General features: G+C 42.4%; 1 protein-coding gene across 1 annotated transcript in view; it reads left to right on the top strand.

Moving 5' to 3' along the window:
* Nucleotides 1-22,426, top strand: part of GRID1 (glutamate ionotropic receptor delta type subunit 1) — a 658,224-nt gene that overhangs the window by 388,230 nt on the left and 247,568 nt on the right. Inside the window, exon 4 of the mRNA XM_060275205.1 lies at nucleotides 2,014-2,219. Coding sequence (XP_060131188.1) covers nucleotides 2,014-2,219 — 206 coding nt within the window. The remainder of the gene's footprint in view (nucleotides 1-2,013; nucleotides 2,220-22,426) is intronic.

The raw sequence follows: 22,426 nt of genomic DNA, 5'->3' as shown, positions 1-22,426 counted from the left end.
AAACAGCTTTAGATGCTGGTAAAATGTAACGTTAGTCAACCCAAAAGGAGGATTGTCTATTTGTCAAGCTCTGCATTAATATGAAGAACCAGACAGTATTAAAAACAACAACTACTACTTTGTCACTGTACGTCATATACTATAGAGCCATAAAAGAATGAAGATAGCAAGGGATCAGAGAATCTGAATTTGCAAAAGGCAAACACTAGGATGACAGCATCAATAAAATATTTTATCAAGTAAATTGCATCCTTATCATTGTGATTATTATTTGAATGTGTATGGCAAGCAGTAGGTTGAATCCAGACTTAGATATACATTACAAACTATGAATCCAAGTCCTGATAATTATGAACTTAAACACACACACACACACACACACACACACACACACACACACACACACACCGCACATATACTATATAATATTTCTCTTTTTGCTGTTTCTAAACAATTAGGCTTTAAAAATCTAAACTTCCTGACACTTACATGCTACATTCATTTCAATGAGACTAAGAGTGTGGTTGGATTTGGCCTGTAGAGACCCACATCTAAACATCTCTCAGCTTAACAGAAGTTTTGTGATGCTAAAATAGAGGGAAGCACATTTACTCTAAGCTCCTTGGCTCAAGGGTAGATTCTGGACTTACTCGGTGGTCTTTTACTAATAACCACCCCTTAGCCTCTGTTATTGCTCCCCCCCCAAGGGAATATTGGTAATTTACCTTGTATGGTTGCTTTAAATATGGAGGAACTTCAGGACACACTATGATCTATTCTGAACAAATAAGTGCCATTGTACAACAGTATACATATGTCCTATTGAAGGCAGTTGGTGCTGTAATGAGGACTATTCAATGTTAGGGAGGGAGGGTGAGGATGGAAATGACATTCACAGTTGTATCTCTACGGCATGGGTCACATACGCAGCAGCTCTCAGGTTAAGGAAGTTTGTTAAACCTCTCATATTATTGAGAAAAAATATAAAGTTACCCATGTTTAGTATGAGTTGGCAATGTTAGATACAAGGGGGGGATCTAATGATCTCAGTGTATTTCTGTTGTGCAAAAATACCTACTGCTGGACACAGATGAAGATGTTTGCAAGTAGTCCTGCACACTGCTTTGATCAAGGCACTTTCAAATTCAAACCATCGACATTGGCACTAACAGTAGGGTGCCATTGTGTTGTGCCGCTGTTCCCAAATCCTAAAGCATTTAAAACAAAAAAACAAAAACAAACATACGAAAGTGAAATCAGGCTTTGTCAGAGTCTCAGGTTTGGTTCTCACAGGCAGCTTGCAAATTGACCTTGATGGAAGTCACTGCGGGTTGCATGGAAATAGTTCCATGATATCATGCAATTGCCGCATTTAACATATCTCCAGGAAATGCAAGTAAAGGGCACCACTCTGTTCACAGGAAATGTTCAGTGAGATGAAATTAACTTGGCAAAGCACACTGATAGCACACAGCTGAAGACAACTCTGTCTACCTTTTGCGGGGGAGCAGGGAAAGCCAATTGTTAACTCAAAACATGTTGGCCAGAATACATAGAGCTACATGCCGAAGTTCTGGGAACCCAGACATTCCTCCATGCCCAATGGCATCAGGTCCAGCACTACTAGCAGAAAAGGTAAAGGCAGGGCTTTTTTTTTTAGCCAGAACTCAGTTCTGACACCTCTCAGGTGGGCGCCATTGCCATTATAAGAGAACAAGGGAGGCATTCATGGTGAGTTCTGGCACCTCTTTTTCTGAAAAAATAGCACTGGGTAAAAGCATATTTGTGGGTTTTGTACCTTGAGCCCCATAATGCCTTGGGTTGTCTTTGTATATGGAGACTTTCTCGGGTAGGTTTTGATATGGCATACAAGTAATTTATTCAGATAAAATTCCATTGGGCTGTCGCCAGCCCCTGCAAGGCATCTCTTTGCATCTTGGCCTTTGTCATTGCTTTCTCCTTGCTCCTAACTTTAAAACACCAAGAACATTACTTTGTGTTTCTCTTTGGCAGATATCCGTGGTCTACAAGGATTTCTGGACCAAGCTTCAAAGCTAGGACTTGATGTATCTTTACAAAAAGTAGACAGAAACATCAGCAGGGTTTTTGCCAGCCTTTTCACTACTATGAAAACAGAAGAGTTGAATCGCTATCGAGATACGTTACGAAGAGCGATCTTACTTCTGAGTCCAAGGGGAGCACAAACTTTTATCAACGAGGTTAGTACATTCTTTCTGGAACCAGTTTCTAATTGTAATTCTAGTAAAAAAATAAATACTAGTTTGCAGACTTGGGAACTTTTCTGAAAAGCACTCATTTGCAGAGGTGTGGGAGATAAGAGGTGACACTGACATATCTGGGAAATACAATTTCCACACTTGTGTCATGGAATTTGAGTCTCTTCTGGTCTGTACTAAACACTCTGTGTAATATGCTGTTAGTCAGAGGTGTGTATGTTGTGTTGAGTAAGGCCTAAATGACCCAGCATCCCTTTGAAATATTTTATCTGAATCACTCAAGTTTTGATGAGGTCTGCAAAGCTAAAACAAGTATTTGACTGTAGTATTTCTGTTCTGAAATTGACAAGGAGTGAGATTTCATGTTGTCTTAGTTAAGCTGGTGTGAGTATGTACTTGAAGAGCACTGCACTGGTAAATGAATTGATACTGTCTTTTGAGGAACATTAGTTATTCCATGAAAACCTGGATGGAGGACATGGAACTGTAGGGAACTGTTAATTGTTTTTTGGGGAAAGGGGGTATAAGGAATTAAGAGAGATGGCTTAAAATGTGAAGTGGACCCATGAAAGGGAAGGGATAGAGAGCAGAAAAGAGTTTCATGTGAATATGCCTCAGAAATATGAGTTATCTGAAATGTGTTATACCTGATAATCTAAACAGAGGTGGGGAAACTCAAACCAGGGGCCAAATGTGGCCCTCATGCCTTTCTATATTGGTTGTGTGAACTTTCATTTGGAAAAAATCACTTACTGGCACTGCTCTGTGTCCTCTTCAGCGTGACTGGAAGCTGTTGTTGAACAGGGATGCCGTCTCTTGATTTCCTAAATGAAGGATGAAGAGGTGTGTGTGTGTGTGTGTGTGTGTGTGTGTGTGTAGCAATCCCTGAATTTCACATGGCTAGAATGTAGCCTACTTTACAACGGAAAGTGTCCTATCTGTTGCCCCATCCTCTATTTGTCTCTGTCCCCATCTACCACTGCCATGTGGTCCCAAGAAGGATGCCCACAAGGACTGAGAAAGGTTCCTCGCCCTGACCAAAAAGATATACCTTCAGGTTGCCTTTTGAATCAACCTTTGTATTGAGCCTAATAGTAAAAAGCGAAAGATTTATATGATCTGAAGAGAAACCAGAGCCTAAAAGGTTTGATCTGCCTGCCCTGTGAGCTGAGCCATCTAGCAGCTCTACCACCATAATATATATTTAATTAACTAGTAGTCATCCACACTAGTTTTATTATGGCAGCTCAATGTCAGTTCTTTCTTATTAATCTACAGCAGTAAGTATTTGTTGCCATCCCTTTTTTAATCTTTAGAATTGTTGGAGATATGAAACTAATTACAATTCAGGTGTAACTGTTGGGCAGCAAATCTGATTACCGTTATTATTTTGTGGGATAATATTGTCATTTATTAATTTTCACACATTGTCTTCTAAAATGAAATAGATTATTAGTAGCTTGAAAATCAAAAACACAAGTGCCAGAGCTCAGGTAATGCCCCATTTGTATACCAAGGGAATGTGATCTTAATTGCTCTTGTTTCAGTTTTTGTTCCTTATCCAATGTGACATTGAAGTATTATTGTAGTTCATCACTGCTTTACACTTTGTATTTAACATTTTATTTAATTTACGACTGGCTGCTTGGTATGAACATGGAATGCAGACTAAATTTTTGTAATAAAAAATGCAAATGACTAGGTGAGTGAAAAAAAGACTGAGTGAGAGCTAACTGCCATGAGCATAGCAGATACAGTGTTTTAAAAATGCTCTGCCTTAAGAAACTGTTTCCTTTTTGGCACCTGCCAAAGAGTTCATACATGCTTTCAATAGAATCTTTGTGCTTATAACAAAGGTTTCAGAAGTTTTTTCTGGGGTGCATACTTAGTTCACATGGGGTATTTATTGTCCATTGCACTGTGCAAACTAATGTGTGCCCTGGAATATATCCAGCAATCTTCTGTAGTTGTTTGGAAAAATAAGTATTTGTTGTCGGGTACCTTTAAGGAAGGTTTGTCCTCCATTATTTGTGGTCTTATTGAGGGACAAAGAATAGGCTTCTGAGCCAACCACAGGACTCCCCAGAACTGAGTTTGAAAGCCACTGGAGCAAGGTATTAAAATCAGTTCAACCAGCTTAGTTTTCCCAATGCGCTTTGAGTATCTCTAATATGATTTTCTCTATATATTGGCTTCTTTCCAGGTCTTGAAGGATACACCTATGAGTAGGCTTTCAGATTTGCTGAAAAGAAAGTGGTTAAATCAGAGGCTGAGTTATATTTCTTTTCATTCTAGCAACCATATTTCATTACATGCTATCAAACCAGTCACCTCTAAAATCCATAACTCCTGCTAATATTCATGAGGTTTGCATTCACATGTTGGAAAGGCAATAGCCCTGCAGGACTGTGAAGTTTAAAGGGTAATGTACTAAATTATCATGCTGCTTTGGCCATCCCCAGAGAAAAGTGCTATTACAGGAATTATTAGGGCTAATGATCCTGATATTTTTCCAGATCCCTGCAGGAGTATAAGTCTGGGCTGAATTAAGAAGTAATTTGTTCAAAAGTCTTCTGTTACTGAATCTTGATTGATTCAAAAAAAGCTTTAGGAAAGGGACGTTGAATAATGGAAGTATGTAATCTCTCTAAAGGCTCTGTGCATTTGCAATATGCTGAAGGGAGTAATTCGACAATCATGTCGGCCATATGGAAGCTAGCAGGTTACTTAACTCCATAGTATTTATGCATCTGTGGACCCCCTGCACACCATTACAATCACAGGAGGAACAAAGTATGGTGTTTGAGATGGTTTTAAGCAAGGCATTAAATGTGTTTTTCATTATTTATGGATGAAAAGAAACACTGTCCCATTCCCAACGACCACAGCAGGTCTGGATAAATTTCTGACCATAGTGGTGAGGCTGAGGAGCTGTCCAGCACAACAGGAGCACATTGTATGCAAGGTAGACTATCTCAGCAATCCAGTTATCCAACCAAGGAGTTCAATAAAATCACAAACAGCTGGGTAGAAGTGGATTACAGTGGTACCTCTGGTTAAGAACTTAATTTGTATTGTATATTATTTATACCCTGCCCATTTGGCTGGGTTTCCCCAGCCACTCTGGGTGGCTTCCAACTGAATATTAAAAACAGTACAGCATCAAACATTAAATACTTCCCTAAACAAAGCTGCCTTCAGTTGTCCTCTAAAAGTAAAATAGTTGCTTATTGCCTTGACATCTGCTGGGAGGGCGTTCCACAGGGTGGGTGCCACTACCGAGAAGGCCCTCTGTCTGGTTTAAGCCAGCTGTACTCAGCTTCTCTGAAGGAAGAACCATCATGAACCTTCTGCTTGTTTCTTCCACACAGAATCCTAAGAAATGCAAACTGACAGGCTGCACCTGCATAAATTGTATTGAGTACTTCACGAATGATGCCAGTTGAACCCAATGGCCATACATGCCTAACATTTCAGCTTAACTTTTATTTGGATTGGTTTGCATGGCCTAGTTCTTTATTCTGTGAACCATCCAGCTGTCTACGGATGAAAGGCATCCTCATCACCTTGATCCTCATTATCTGCATATATTGGGGGGAGGTAGTAGTTGCCACATTGGGGGTGGTCTGTGTGCAAGGGGGAAGGTTGCAGAAAAAGGTGGATGTGAAAACTGGTGCCAAGTGAGACTGCAGATTAGAAGGGAGAAGTGGCTTCAGGAATGAGGTTGGGAGGCTTAATTTTGTTTTTGTTTAGTCGTTTAGTGGTGTCCAACTCTTCGTGACCCCATGGACCATAGCACGCCAGGCACTCCTGTCTTCCACTGCCTCCCACTGTTTGGTCAAACTCATGTTGGTAGCTTTGAGAACACTATCCAACCATCTCATCCTCTGTCGTCCCCTTCTCCTTGTGCCCTCCATCTTTCCCAACATCAGGGTCTTTTCCAGGGAGTCTTCTCTTCTCATGAGGTGGCCAAAGTATTGGAGCCTCAGCTTCACAATCTGTCCTTCCAGTGAGCACTCAGGGCTGATTTCCTTCAGAATAGGGGGCTTATTAGTTTCATGAAGTGGGAAGGAGAGGTCTAGGGAGTGGTAGCGAGGTTGGTGAGATATAAAAGGAGTGTAGTAGGCAACCATGGAAGGGGTGTGACAGGTAGGGAGGGGTGATGAACAATGCAAGCAGGAGCAACAGCCCCTAGTGTTTTAGGAAGAACAATCATGTCTTAAACAATCCAGATATTTTCCAGCATTCTCAATTAAATAATAAATGCTTTTGAAAATTTGGTACAAGAGCAGTAACTATGCTGAAGCAGCATCTCAGATGAATTTAGCTTTGTTAGGTTCTCTAGGGGTTAGATTTTTTTGGGGGGGGGGGTGATGCAGACAATAAAGTTAATCCAAACATATGTAAATTCATATTTTCACATTTATTCTGCTCTAATCCTTTTGAACGGAGGATTTCAAGGTTATATATGAGTGTCTATGGAATGTATGGTAGGAGATCTAATAATGCTGGCCGCTAAATTAATCTTGAACGATTAAATCTTGTTTCAGCATGAGTATATGATGTGATGTGGGTGGTTTTATCACATGAATAGGTTGCAGCTCAGTGAGGGCAGAAGACTGCGTAGGGTAAAGAGATACATGATATAAATATTAAAGGGTCAGAATTGAAAGGCAAGCTCAGACACTGAGGGAATTGTTGACATTAATATTCTGAGATTAATTTTAGCGTGAGAGACATTTGTTTTTATTAATGTCGCCTGCCTGAAAGTTCACTTGAAATGTTACTCATTGTACATTTCATCTTTGTCAATTTCATTCCTTTAGTAATTTTATTTTGGGAGCTGCATTGAATCTTGGCTGGTTTCAATTTTTTTGTAATGTTCTGTGTATGTGTGTGTATATGTGCATGTGTGAATATTACTTGAAAACACTTGCATTGAGAAAGTTCACCTTTTACTCAACTATCCTCTACCTTTGTTCCCCTGAACTGTGGCTGCTTTGGCACCATCTTTCTTGGGGAAGGTTTCTTAATTATTCACTGAGTCATCCCAAACAGTTAGTGAACATGGTGATGTTTGGCTGATTTACAGCAGAGTTCTACAATCCTGGGGAGATGGACCATAGAAAATGTTGTTGGACTCTCTCTCCATAGGTGGAGAAAGAAGTCCACTATAGATAGATGATAGATAGATAGATAGATAGATAGATAGATAGATAGATAGATAGATGATAGATAATAGTAAGTTTCCTGTGTTCTCTCTCTCTTTTAAGATGGAAACAGTATCCAGAATTACCACATTTCCCAGTTTTTATAAAGCGGTGTCCAACTTTGAATTCCAACATCTTCATTTCATTCCACGTTTTATCTTCACCATCATTAACCCTAAATAAATTTTGAATTTGGGGAAGGAATTCCAAATAAATGTGTGCAAGAGACACCTTTGTTTCCCTGAAGATTTGAATAGTCTTGTCGATGCAGATACATCCATTAAATGTGACATGTTGAGGTTGGGTGGGATTTTTGTTGTTGTTGTATGTGTGTGTTTTGCATATGCACAGTGCCTCCTAAGGATGAACGAGTTTCTGAAATGGTTCTTGCCGTTAACCTGTATTTAAATATTTATGTACATGTGCCCGAATGAATTATTACTCTGCCCTTATTGTTGCTGTCATGTGTTGAACACTTTTGAAAGGCCCTGAAACTGTTCTACCAGCTTAATGATTCACGACAAGATTGCTGTGTGGCGTGTTACAATCCTGATTAACAGAGCTGGTGTGACCTTGCATTAATTCGGTACCTGAATGCACATCCCACTGAAATCAGAAAAAAAGCTTAAAGTTGGCTCACAAATACATTTATATCACTTGCATCTTCTATATTTGGGGGATCATCTTCAGGATCCAAAGCACTGCGCAGTTAGCACCATATTCCCAAGGGGCTTGGGGGGAATTGCATTTTCCAAATAGTAGTTCTCCATGTCAGGTGACAAACAACTTTTGAAACTGAAGAGACTTTGAAACGTAGGTTGGGATGTGACAAGAGGGCCAGCTGCTCAAAGTAAAGACACCAGTAATATCACTGGGCTGGATCCTGACCCAGATTCATTTGATGACTTGCAGCAGAATGTGTAAACAGACTCCATTATGTTTGAGGTGGAAAAATTATTTTTCCTTGGTGCCACATTGGAAGGATGTTCTTCCTCTTGGCATAACTCCTCCCTCTGGATCAAATCAGCAGGATCTATGATCTTCTCCCTATCAGCAAGAAGAATAGGTGACATCCTGCTCTCCAGACCTGTTTTGCCTAGCAATTGGATAGGTTGGGTCATCTAGAGCTTCCTCAGAGCCTAGCCATTGATCTTAGTTTTTCTGGGATAGGGTTTTTCCTTCTTTCTGTCTGCTTGCTCTCTTTTTGAACAGTTTTATGTCTTGTTCTCTTCACCATCAGTGGTATAGTAGTTAGCATAGTTGCCTTTCAAGCAGTTGACCCAGGTTTGTTTCCTAGCGAATGCAGAATTCCCCAACATACCTAGAAATGGTGGTAGAGTCTCTTCCCTTCTTTCTAGACCTCAAGATTAGCCCGCTTCTCTGGAAATTCATTATAATGTGGACAAGCACAGTGAATCCATTATTAATGCAACTTGAAATTTTAATATTGCATGCAAATGGATCATTAAGGCATGAAAAGGATAGCAGGTCTGTAGTTTGGACAACTAACCAAGATATATTAACAGAATCAAGATGTCTTTGTTAAATGAAAAGTAATAAGCCCAGTATAGAATCAATGTACTATTATTATTTTAACAATGGCATTCATTTCATAGACTGATTTCCGTTAAAGACAAAATAAATCTCATGTGCTTTGTAAAACTGTGCAGTACTACTATTCTTAGTGATTGGGGAATCCTATAAACAAAATCTCTCTCCCCCGGACACAAACAAATTGTCAGTTCAGATGCTGAGAACATGTGACATCATGTGGATGTGTGAGTAGCCTTGTATTTCTGCTGCAGGATTAAAAGTTAAAAGTCTATATGGGAACATTCAGATTCCCTGGATGGCTTGTAGCCTATGATAAGAACTACCATTTTTTTTCTGTGTATAAGACAATGTATTTGTATTATGAAAGAATGTTAAAAATTTGGGGTCATCTTATACACAGATAGTGCTGGGGGGGGCTGGTGATTGGTTGCAGCTGCAAGCAGGAGACTGTCAGCAGCGATTTTGTGGGCGATTGGTGGCTGCGATGGCAAGAGCTGCTGTTGATTGGCTGGGCATGCGACTGGCGGCTGCTGGCAGTGAGTGGGCAGACGATTGATGGCTTTGATGAGGTGTGCGATTGGCAGCGCCTGTGTTGTGGGTGAGTGGCAATCCCCCCCCCCCAAAAAAAGCTCCACAACTCTGAGCAATCTCTCCCCCCCCCCGGCAAAGCTCACCAATTTCTTAAATTGGAGTCCCCCAAAATAGGAGTCGTCTTATAAACGGAGGCGTGTTACACAGAGAAAAATACAGTACTTTGTGGGTTGCATCCATAAATCTAGAGATCTGAATTCATTCTAGATAGTTGCTGCTCCAAGAACTATAGTCCAAAGGTGAAGAGGCTTCCTTTCATAGCAAGGGGTAAATATATTGAAATGCATGATCTGCTGCGGCCTGCCTATGAAATGAAAACTCTTCACGTTTGAATTACAGTTTTGGAGTAACAACCTAGTTGTATGTAGCAGAATCACAATTTGCAATTTACAATTTTCTTGAAATAAAATTTGAGGCAATAAGATTAATGGCTGCCATCCATTAATAATTATCAAATTTATTTCTGAAGAATATGAAATAATCTCCTGGAAACTCCTGGAACTCAATCATGATTATTTGGAGATTTTCATTGTTATTTATATGGTGGCCACAGCTGAGATAACTTGTATTTTGAGTTCCCTACTGAAATATGGATGTCGGGCGGACTCCCAGTGCTGGACTGGGGGCCTTGGGGGATCCGGGCGGGATTCTTGGCAGGTCTGGCAGTGTTGGACCCAGGCCTCTATCTCTCTGTCAATCCCCGGCCACCACACATAACTCCTGGCAAGGGCCTTCATCCTCACTACCCCTGGGTGTGTCTCGTGTAGGGCTGTGAGGACCCTTTTGCGGAGGGGCTGGGGAACAACAACCCTGCTTCCCCATAACAGGCACCCCTTGTGGGCCGACAGTTCATGTTTGCGGTTTGTGTAGCCAGCGAATTCTGGCCCGGGGCTGCTGCTGGGCCATCCTCGCCACACCCAGTCCAGGACCCGGGAGATGACCCTATCTTTTGTGGAATGGTGCGCAACTTCTTGTGCCTGAATGGGTCGGTCGGGAAGCAGCTCCAGGGTCATAACCTCTTGCGCAGGCGCTGGGTCGGGGCCTGTTTCTGGTAGTGGTAGCCTGCTGAGTGCGTCTGCGTGGCCCATCGCCTTCCCAGGGCGGTGGATTAGTGCATACTGGTAGCCGGCAAGGAAAATTGACCACCTGAGGACACGTGGAGACAACACTTGGGGGGTCTGCTTCTCGGGGGCAAACAGGCCAAGCAACGGCTTGTGGTCAGTCACTATGGTAAAGGGCCGCCCGTACAAGAAATCATGGAATTTTTTTACGCCCTTCACGATTGCCAGACCCTCCTTGTCAATCTGTGAGTAGTTTCGTTCGGCTGCAGCAAGCGTCTGGGAGAAGTATGCCACCGGCACCTCTCTTCCATCCGGGAGTTGGTGTCCCAGGACAGCGCCGATGCCATAGGGAGAGGCGTCGCATGCCAGCACCACTGGCAGCCTCTCGTCGAAGTGTGCCAAGACCGAGTTCGAGACGAGCAAGTCCTTGACTGCCTGGAATGCGGCCCTTTGTCGCTGGCCCCACACCCAAGGGGCCCTTTTATCTAGGAGTCTGTGTAGGGGCTCCGCTACCGCTGCCTTATGGGGAAGGAAAGCATGGTAAAAGTTCAATAGTCCCAAGAATGACTGAAGTTCGGGCTTGCTCTTGGGCGCTGGGGCCTCACAAATGGCCCGTACCTTGTCACCGGTTGGATGGACCCCTTCTGCGTCCACCTTAAATCCCAGAAAGTCCACCTGCGGCACTCCCAGTAAACACTTTTCCCGCTTCACCTTGAGGCCCGCCGTCTGGAAACGGTGCAGGACGGAGCGGAGGCGGTCCTCAAATTCCTCTGGTGTGGGCCCGGCGATCAGTACATCATCGAAGAAGGGGGTGACACCAGGAATCCCTTTAAGGAGAGAGTCCATTAGATTCTGGAATATGCCTGGTGCCACGCTAACGCCAAATTGCAGCCGCTTTACTCTGAATGCCCCTCTGTGCGTCACAATCGTCTGAGCCTCTGCTGTGGCTTCGTCCACAGGCAACTGTTGATACGCTTGGGCCAAGTCCAGTTTGCCAAAGATTTTTGACCCAGCCAGGGTGGCGAGGACATGGCTGACCACTGGCACTGGGTATGCATGGGCCGTGAGAGCCTTGTTTATGGTGCATTTGTAGTCTGCACAGATGCGGACCGAACCGTTAGGCTTGACGGGTGTGACAATTGGAGTTTCCCAGGGGGCGTTGGGCACCGGCTCCAGCACTCCTTGCTCCACGAGCCGGTCCAATTCCTCGTCTATGCGGGGTTTCAGGGCGAACGGGACCCGGCGGGCCTTGTGCCTGATGGGTCGTACAGCGGGGTCTAGCTGTAGGGCAATGGGGGGTCCTGTATATCGTCCCAATGCCCCATCGAAAACCCCTGGAAACTCTTTGCATATGGCGTCCACGTCCACTTGTAAGCTAGTGCGGTTCACCCCGGTAACGGCTAGCCCCAGAGGTCCAAACCATGCCAGTCCCAGTAAGCTAACGTAGGGGCCCTTAACTACCAGCAAGTCCAATTGTTGCTTTCGCCCTCGATATTGCACCCTGAAGGTCCCCACCCCCATTGTAGGGACCTTACGTTTCTGGAAGTCCCGGAGGGTGAATGGGGCCGGCCTTAGTTTGGGACCCCCATTAGGGCACAGTTCCCTTAATGTTCGGGCCGAGATTATGGATAGAGTTGAACCCGTGTCCAGCTCCATGCGGCATGGGGCTCCCTCTATCTGTACCTCTATATAAATTTTCTCTGTGCTGGGATGGGGCAACTGGAATACCTGGTAGTCCGTGATCTCCGTCGAGTTGCCTTGGTGCATGGTGCCGTGTGACCTGGGGCTCCTGGGTCGGTCATCTGATGCTTGTCGACGGGTGAGTCGAGCCCGACACACCCGGGCGATGTGTCCCAATTTTCTGCACTGCCTGCACTCTGCGTTGCGGAAACGACAGGTCCTCCTCTCGTGGTTCTCCCCGCAGCTTGCACAGTTCCCTCCTTCTCGTCGAGGCTGCTGTGGTGTGTGTGCTGCTTGAGTGCGCCGCTGTACTCGGTGTACTTCCTCCCTGTCAGATTCGGATTCGTCGGTGAGGTCTTCGTGGTAGACCCTCGGTTGGGATGGCGGGGCCGGTCGTGCCTCTTGCGTTGACCTCTCAGCGGCTTCGGTTGCCAGGGCTTCCTCCAGAGCAATCTGGAACGTGAGGTCTTTTTTGGCGTAGAGGCGTCGTTGCAACATCTCGTCCCTCAGGCCACCGACGAGGCGGTCACGAAGCATGTTCTCCAACTCTGAGAAGTTGCATAACCGGGCGGCTTGGCGGAGGGAGGTCACAAACCCAGTTATGGTTTCCCCTGGGGCTTGCCGCTTTGCGTAGAAGGCATTTCGGCAAGCTACCACCGAGGGCTGTGGTGAAAAGTGCTCCTTCAGCCGTTCCATTATTGTTTTGTAAGAGACGGTAGCGACATCTCTAGGTGCAAGGAGAGCCCGGGCGATTTCAAACATCTCCTCTCCACAGACGCTGAAGAATGTCGCCCTCTTCATGGCATCGTTGGTGACTTCTTTCGCTTGCAGGAGGAAGTTGAAACGGGCGGCGTACCCTTCCCAGTCTCCTGATGCTGGTTTGAATGGCAAGAAGCTGCTGTCGGTTTCCATTCTGGGTTCCTTGGGTCCTGGAGCTGAAGCCTGGATGCACGGTGCGATGCAGCGGTGCAGCAGGTGGCGGTGCTGCGGTGCAGTGCGTGGTGGCGGTCAGCTCAGCAGGATCCCACCTTCGTCGCCAGTGAAATATACTCGGAGTCGAGAGTGAATTTCATGCTCTTTATTCAGCTCATATTCATCAAGGAGAAGAAGAGAAGACGAATGGCTCTTTTCCCAAAACCATCTGCTTATATACATTATTTACACAATGGGCCTTGCGTGATTGGCTACTTCAGGGCTACACCTGTGGGCCAATTATATTGTGGATTGACTTCTGCCTGCAGCCTGATTGGCTGCTCCTACAGGCCAATCAGGTAGCAGATTCACTTCTGCCAGCCGCCTGATTGGCTGCTCCAGCAGGCCAATCAGGTTGCGGATTCACTTCCACCTGGAGTTGGATTGGGTAGCTCCCGCTGGTTCTGAATCCTATTGTTCTAGGATTCAGCTCAGTACATAACACCTACATATATATTGGCACATGCTCACATGTTGATGCTTTGATAAGCACTTCTATTCTGTGACTTTTTTTGTGTTAGTCAGCTGATGCTACCATGACATCAGGTGACTTACTGCAATCAAGCCACACCTGCAAAAGAAGACTTCCACATTTGCCACTAGATTTGCCACTAGATTCCCTAACTATTTTTAGTAGCTTACAAACATGTGACCATGACAATTTTGCCATAAACCCACGCTAGAAGTGGAGGGGGGGAGGAGAAAGTTTAAAGTGAAGTGTGCTGAGTCCTGGGGAGAACTGAGTAAGTTCTATCCTGTTGGAACTGAAAGAGAAAATCTGCCTATCGGGGGAATACTGGTATTTAAATAATGTTCTTTGTAGTAAGGAAGGGACAGGCCCTGTTTCTCACCTTGCCCATCCTAGTGAAAAAAATGGACCGAAAACTGGCCATGTTGTTTGCTTAACAAGTGAAAGATGTGTGGCTGGCCTAATTTGATCCATGGACTACACATTGCTCATTGCCGATGTTAGAGTAATTGGTTCTGTTATGTTGAACTTGGAATCACTACAGTAAGTATTCTTCTTCATCTTTTTTTTTTCTTTCTTTGAGAAAATGCAGATGTGGAGATAAACATGTAAATTGATTTATTTTAATAGGCTGGGTAAATGTTTCAATTACACCCTGCACTTCAAAGATAAAGTTTATACGTTCCCTGGCATGCACTGTGAAGGTAAATCAAGGACTATGAAAAGTCTGTGGTCACAGAATATATAAATATGCATAAAATTGTAAATACTTGGGAAATGACTTTATCATTTATAGCAAGGGATAATTTTGTGCAATTTTAGAATCATTTACCTGAATACTTAAGATGACTAATTAATAGTGGATGATTAATTCTTAAACATGACCTCACATTTGCATTTCATTACCTGAGTGCTTGCTTGCCCTAAAACTGTAGAAGTACTAAACAAATATGCAGTAGCACTAGTTTTGCATTGCAGAATCTGAAAAATAGATGAAAACTGAATCCTGGATCTATTTATGGGATGTTCAACTTTTTGCCATATGTTATAGAAAGCTCAAAGGCAATTTGTTTCTAGGCAATGTTAAAGATCCATAACAACCGTGGGATTTTTTTGTGACAAGATCTTCTTCTTCTTTGGCAATCACTTGTAGTCGAATAAGATTGTCTTCCATAAACACAGTTTTAGTCCGTAAGTGACTGTGGAGGCCAATTCTGGATCCACACGTCCTTCCACAGTGGGGACATTGGTTTCCAGGTGGGAATTTATCACGGTGTGGATTTGCCAAGCGTATGGGACTTTTGAGGTTTGGGATTGGTTTTTGGAAGACGCCTGTGCGTGAATTTGTTTTATGTGTGTAGATCAGTGCACACTGACCAATGCACAGTCTTGGCAGTAAGGCTCTGTTCTGATGGCATGAGTAGTCACGATGACCGGTAGATTCTTATCTGCTGCAGCCTTCATCCGCCTTCACAGCCGTTGTAACATACCACTTGTTATCATTCGCCTGTTCTGCCGTTGAGAACTTCTTGGATCATTCTTTGTCTAACTCCTTCCCTTTGAGCTTACCACCTTGGGTGACCCTGCTGGGAGTACAAGAATTCCTGACAGCTTTGCCCACAAGGGTCAAGCCCACTCACCATGACAAGGTGATGATCAAGTGAGTGAGATCATTCAGCTATCTATCTATCTATCTATCTATCTATCTATCTATCTATCTATCTATCTCTCTCTCTCTCTCTCTCTCTCTCTCTCTCTCTCTCTCTCTATCTCTATCTATCATCTATCTATCTATATCATCTATCATCTGTCTGTCTGTCTGTCATCTATCTCAGTTATATATATAGTTATTAGTCTCAGTTATTAGTCGGAAGTCAGCATCCCTACCACCCCATATGATATCACAGCAGTGTTGAGCTGTTTTTTATGCTCAATCAAACCATATGAGTGGGGCTTTATAGATTGTTTCCTCTTAGTTGTCACCTTGCTGTGTGCATAGGAGAAGCAGGTGAAAAGAGTCCAAGTGATGATGAAAATAATCAAATAATATGCATTAGTTGTAGGGGAAAGGGAGCACTGCTGTATAGCTTTCCGGTGGGAATGAGAAGTTGGATGAGAAAAACTCAATGATTGGACCTGGTCACATTGTTCAGTTTCAGAACAATAACATGGGATGGAATAATAGAAAATTAGCACTTGCATAAATTAAGTATGAATGGGTGCTATATAGAATAATGGTGACTAGCTCTCTTGAAGTGCATGAGCTCCTCTCAGATGTCTTCATTCTCAGGAATAAAGAAGTGACAAAATCCTTTTCTCCCCCCCCCCCAAAAAAAATCCTAAAGCTATTTTACCTAATTGAAGCAAATCTGCTAAGAAGCAGCAACAAATTCCAGTTAGATCGCTTTCTGAAATTAGACTATTATACAACATTCTTACACTAAATATTGTAATATTTAACACTCTAAGAGTGAATGTAGATATCATCTTACTAAAACTGTGAAATGAGAAATCTCTGAAAGCCTTATCTGCTTGCTTTTTATAAGTATATCCAAATTATATAGATGTAAAATTGTAGATTTTTTTTCTGCTGAAAATTAACAGTGCATGTTTCTGTGGCTGTGCCTCTGTTTCTGTGAGGAACACATTTTGGGTGATGATATTTTGATTAAGATCAGTTAATTTTAGGATGGCAGGTTCCAAAAGGACTCCAGTCTGTATTTTTTAACTCAAAGAGATGCAATATGAGAATAAGATCTTGTTTGGTATCTCTTAACAGAACCTAAACTAGCAAAATTGTAGACAATGAGAAACAGAATAGAAATCTCAGGAAGTGGTAGAAAAGCTACATTTTATTACAGATAAAACTGAAGATACATTTTGGGATGTTCATCAAGGGCAAGCACTCATATATGATTAAATTAAGTTTATCACTGGAGAATATACAAACATACATTTGTATATTATTTTTTTGTATGCCACTTTCCCACCGTTCAAACCATGTTCAAGGCAGCTTAGAACATGAAAAAGTGCATCACTACAACATAGCAAAAGCAGTCATAAACAATAAATAAAATATTAAAAAATACACAACCAAATGAACAATTTTCACCTAAATCACAATGAGATCTAAAATAAAGATACAAAAACCAACATCAATAGTAGCAACAACCTCCTCCAGAAAAAAACCCCAACAACCCCAAAATAGTCCCCCCCCCACCTGAATGTTTTTGTAGCTGGAGTCAGTCAGAGCCCCAGCCTCCCAGGCCAAGGTGGAAAAGGCCTGCAAGGCAGGGAGCAGGTCTTCCAAGACTCACAACCAAGAAGCTGCTGTAATTGTACAATAAGATTTCTTCTCCTTCAGCAAATATTGTTCTGTGTAAGACAAATGCAGAAGGGCATCATCAAATCTGAATGTGATACGTCACTTGCTTCAATTTAACCTTTATATCCATAGGATGTAACATATTGAAACACACACAGAGAGAGTGAAAGGCAGAATGTAGAAAGTGGTCAAAAGAGAAGGTGGAGAATTGCCCTGTGAGATACCCTGATGCTGTGGCAGGAGCATGATGAGAAATATGGCTTTGGAAATACATGCTTTGCATGTGAGAAGTCTCAGGTTCAATTCCTGGTGTCACCAGATAGGGCTCAGGAAATTCCTGTCTGAAACACTACAGGGCCACTGTTGGTCAGCATATCACAGACCCCATATTTCTTCAATTTTCCTCAAAGTTGCTTACAACAAACAATGCATTATAATGCAGATAGAATGTTTCTGCTGTAAATCAATTACCATACTTCTCAGAATCTTCTGAAGCTTAGCCAAGTCGTCTTCAGTTTTGTTTGTTTGTTTTAAATTCATTAATTTTGTTGCCACTGAAGTTTTATGAGATCAACTTGAGTACTTGAGAAGCACAATCGATCTTGGGAGCTGAGCAGGTGAGCTCTCACCCCCAACCTTCAGTGATGCTTTTACTGTTACTTGTGCTGCTTCGTAACATTTATGTGACACTAACAGTGGTTCAGGTAGATGTATTATCACAGTGTAGTCATGGTATGTGAAATATACATTGAAGGTGGTATTGATTTGTGGTAAATACCTCCTGCTAATATGCCCTCTGGGTCCAATTGACTAGGAAGGTCTCTGCAGCGAGCTCCACTAAAAATTAATAGGAACAAACTGCAACATCACAATACTTCCCTTTCACTGGTCATGTAGATTTCTGTGGATCTTGTGCCCATAATCTACATTCCTGCAGAAGTTATGAACAAATCACAGAGATTTGCATGCAGTTAGTCACAGAAGAGTGCCCTTAACTCAGTTTTGGAGTTGCTATATAGTTACAGGAAGAGAAAGAAGATGTACTGTACCTTGAAACAAGCAAAATGTGGCTTTAATGGGTATACATAGAGGGGAAGTTCAGCGCCAGCTCTGTAAGGACAAAAGCACAAAGTCTGAACTGACTTCTAAATCCTTCTGATGTCCTCTGAATCCAAAACTCCATAGAAGGGTTCTGTGTCAGACTTGCTACCAACCTCATTGTCTCTGCGTTAAACACTATATTCCTCTCAACTCCTAGAAATAGTTTTGATTTTATATCTGGCCGTATAAGGTGTTATTTCCTGCACATAAATTCCTATACGGCAATTGAAGAATTGCTCTGGGAACTTTTTTGATTGAATTTGGGTCACTTAATTTTAATAGACTTGCACTGTGCTGTGGACCACAGTCTGTGGATGAGATCAGTGTGTTTGGCACAGTCCCACCCATTCAACTCAAAGCAATCAGATTAAAAAGCTTTGCACTTTATTAATGTGTGTGCAAATGACATTTGAGTTCCAAGGACACTCTTTGTGAAAGCACCTTGAATAATCAATCCTGGTATCCCCCATTCCCACAGTTGTTTTAAGATTCTCTCTCCCCTGATCTCTAGTTCAAGAAACTTCTAGTTCCTTTATTTGTTTTACCAGGCATCAAGTACTATTTTTTTAAAAAAAATTTTTTTAAATGTTTTGGCTTCAGAGTTCATGCTTCTTGCTTGGCAGCCCTAGCAAAATTGGAATATGGGGGCATGGCTGCATGTGTGATTGTGAAAATATTTTACCACTTGTTACCAAAACTACTTTACTCCTTCAAAGAACTTTTCAACAACAACAACAACAACAACAACACCACTGCAGTTTTGAATGCTTCATAGCAAAAGTCCAGTTCTTGGAGCCATGTTCTTGAATAAAGAAGGTATTTCAGTGATATTTTGACCTCTCCAGCTTTAAGTGGAGAGATAAGCTCTATCATAACCATTGCTTTATCTATATAACCCTTATGTTGCAGATCTGTGCGAGTCTCTTGACTGTGGCACCAAGGCTTTTGATAGGGGACTCCTTTATGCTGGCTAGCTCCTGGTCAGGGATTTGTGAGTTTTCCTTCTAAGAAATGTTGTTAGTCTTACTGAATGTTCCATTTAATAATAATAATAATAATAATAATAATAATAGTCACCTTTTAACCTTCAAGTGGTGTTTTGTCCAAGCAGGATTTCTCAATTCACCTTAAATTTTTGCTTATGGCAGATTTCAGGACAATTTAGGAATGCACAAACCAGCTCTGTGGAATCTTGATAGTGTTCTAAAAACAAACAAACACACACACACACACACACACACACACACACTTTTGCTTTCTCTTGCAGTCCTATGTGTGCTTTGTTGGAATAGAAACATCCACATTTTCTTGTCAAATTTGATTCAAATGTCTCCTTCGTTGAAATTTGGTAGTAATTCTACCCCTGACCATTAGGCAACTGGACTCCTAAAGTTGGATGTGAGCGTTCAGAACCACAGCTGCAATCTCAGTCATGAGTAGAGTACTAAAAACAGCCCCCATAAGTTTTAAGGATATTTGAAGAGTGATTGTAGAAACCCTATAGGTGTTTGTTCTATAAGCTCAGTTCCTTTTTGAAAAATTGTGCCAGTCTCAACTTTCCTAGCAGCCATCTTTTTAAGCAGAAAAACTGCTAGTAGTAAGCAGATTGATTCCCCAAAGAATGCTTAGCTTATAGATGCACATGCATCACTTGATATCTCAATGACTAATGACTCTTAGCTGAAACGTGTGAACATTTCTGAATAGGAAATCTTTGGCTTTCAACTGGCCTTAATGGCTTTGTCTATGAGATACGAGATGCCCTATTTGATTATGCAGGCTACCATTTCAGCCAGTGATGTGCACATGCATGTGACAATTAATATTTGAAATGGGAGAACAAAATAGATCATAGTTTCCTTCTAGTGCATCTAAAAAGCTTCCTTCCTGCTCTCCCTTACAACTATACCTGTGATACCTAAACAATAACAGCATAGAAATGCTTATTGAGTATGCGATGGTAGCAGCATAACATTCTGACACATTCAGGGCCGTCTTTACCCAGGGGTGCAAGGGGTGCAGGGCAGCCGGACGCTGAATTCTGGGGGGTACCAGGCACCCACTGCTGAAGCCACATTTTTCAGCTTGCAATTTTAGTTTTCCATTTCCGCAAAAACGCGCCTAGAGCGCACACTATGAATTCTGCAAGCTGCATCCCCCCCCCACTTTATGGTGAATGCTAACCAAGAAACACATTTTACAATGAATCCCAAGCTAGAAACACCGCGGGTGGGCCCCGCAGTGTTGACAGCTCAGGTGCCAGCGCCACGCGAGTCCGTGGAGCAGGAGAAGGTGAGGCGGGTGAGGGAAGGTGGTGGGGCGTTTGGGGGTGCCGGGAAGATCTTTGTACCCTGGCGGTGCATATGCTAAAGACGGCCCTGTACACATTCCAACAAACTGATTTCATTCAGATCACTGGCAGGAGGTGATTGCCTATAAGTCACATCATGTTAGAAAATGGTTGTGTCAATTCATTCTTGGTGAGTGTAGCCCAATAGGCATGACTCATAAGTTAGCATAAAGTCTGAATGGGTAATCCAATCCAAAGTTTTTGGCAGGGAGTATATAAACTCCAGCAAAACTACACTGTGCAATATATGCATGCATACCATTTGAGTCCAAGGCTGAGAAGCCAGTAGGGACTTCTGCACTGGGTATGCATAAATTCAGCAGCAGAGCAAAAGAGAAGAGAATAGAGAGACAGACAAAAGAGAATACTTGGCCAGGACTATAGCTGTTAAGTCAGTTGGTGGGGGTATTTTGCTCAGGTTCTTTATCACTGACTCACACAGTAATTTGTAAAGCTGTCAGCTGAGTCCAACTATAAAAACAGCCTCAAACATTTTCCAGGGCTGAGGACTCCCTGGACCACTTGTTTCAGAATTCCAGTCAGCATCTCTTCAAAGCCCAGCTCTTAGTTTCTTGTAGAAATGTTTCTCAAACTCAGTACAAGCATCTAATTTCCCCCCAAGCAATGTTTGCTATCTTATCAGTGAGATTCCTTCCTTCCTTCCTATGACTTATATGCATATTGCTAAGATGGCAACCACAGGTACTTGCTGATCTAAAAGCTGACACTTTTGTAGGGGGAATACTTAGTATTTACATTCTGGCTTAGAGTGTTCACACATCATCTCAGTTCAGCAGTCCTTCCTACAATAGGAAATAAAATAATAGAAATCATAGAATTGTAGAGTTGGAAGGAACCCCCTTTCCACCCCCTGCAATGCAGGAATATGCAGCTGTCCCATACAGGGATTGATCTTTCAACCTTGACGTTATCAGCACCATGCTCTAACCAACTGAGCTATCCAGGCTGATATTATTACTTCAGTTTTGCAAAGGGGAAGGGTATGTGTGGCTGAGAGAGTGTTGCTTGTTTAGAGACTACAATCAAGAGGGCTAATCAGCTTGTTATTGCTTAATATTCCTCCTTGTGGGAGTGGAAGATCTTGTTATTGTTCTTTGTGCTGGGCTGTTTCTGAAATAAACCCCAAACTGTTTCACACTTTTGTTTGGTGAAATGGGCTTAATTATACAACGTATTGTGTAAGTTGGAGGGTTTTTTGCCATTTGTTTTCTGAGGATCTGCAGCCAGTGTTTAGACTCCTGTTGTTGCATTCAGAGCACATTTCTGGTGTGACTGTGCAATTTTCTTTTCCTTGTGGGGATAAAAAACACAGTTACACATTGTGTCTCATAGCAGCCTCCAAGACTTTGGCATTAGGAGGCTGGGAAAAATAGGATTTAGAGGTATTGTCAAAAGGTGATAAATTATATATGGATCATTGTAGATGAAAGATATGCACTGGCAGAGTATAAGAATGTAAGAAGTGTACTATTTTCCTTGAATGTACCTTTCAACATATACCAGAGAAAACTATGTCCATTTTATGATTATTTGAAAAGGTGGTTCCTATGTGGTTATGTGTATGCTATTGGCATATGTCTGGGTTGCATGCTTGGGGGGGGGGGAGAGCGAATTATGTAATGTTGACTTTGAAATACAATTTTTGTTATAACCTTGACAATATATTATCCAACAACTTAGGAAATATATATTCAGTCAGATGTTACATATTCCCACTTTTTTATTGTTAGCCCAAATCTTCTAGGCTTTTGTAACTAGTTGCTGGGAGAGGCAAGATAAAACTCTTATGTTCTTATTATAGTGGAAGAACACCAGGGGATTCTGAGATCTTCACAAAGAACACCTACATTTTCCA

This window comes from Zootoca vivipara, chromosome 5 (genome assembly GCF_963506605.1).
Source record: "Zootoca vivipara chromosome 5, rZooViv1.1, whole genome shotgun sequence".
Lineage (NCBI taxonomy): Eukaryota > Metazoa > Chordata > Lepidosauria > Squamata > Lacertidae > Zootoca > Zootoca vivipara.
This window is presented reverse-complemented; position numbering and strand designations above follow the sequence as displayed.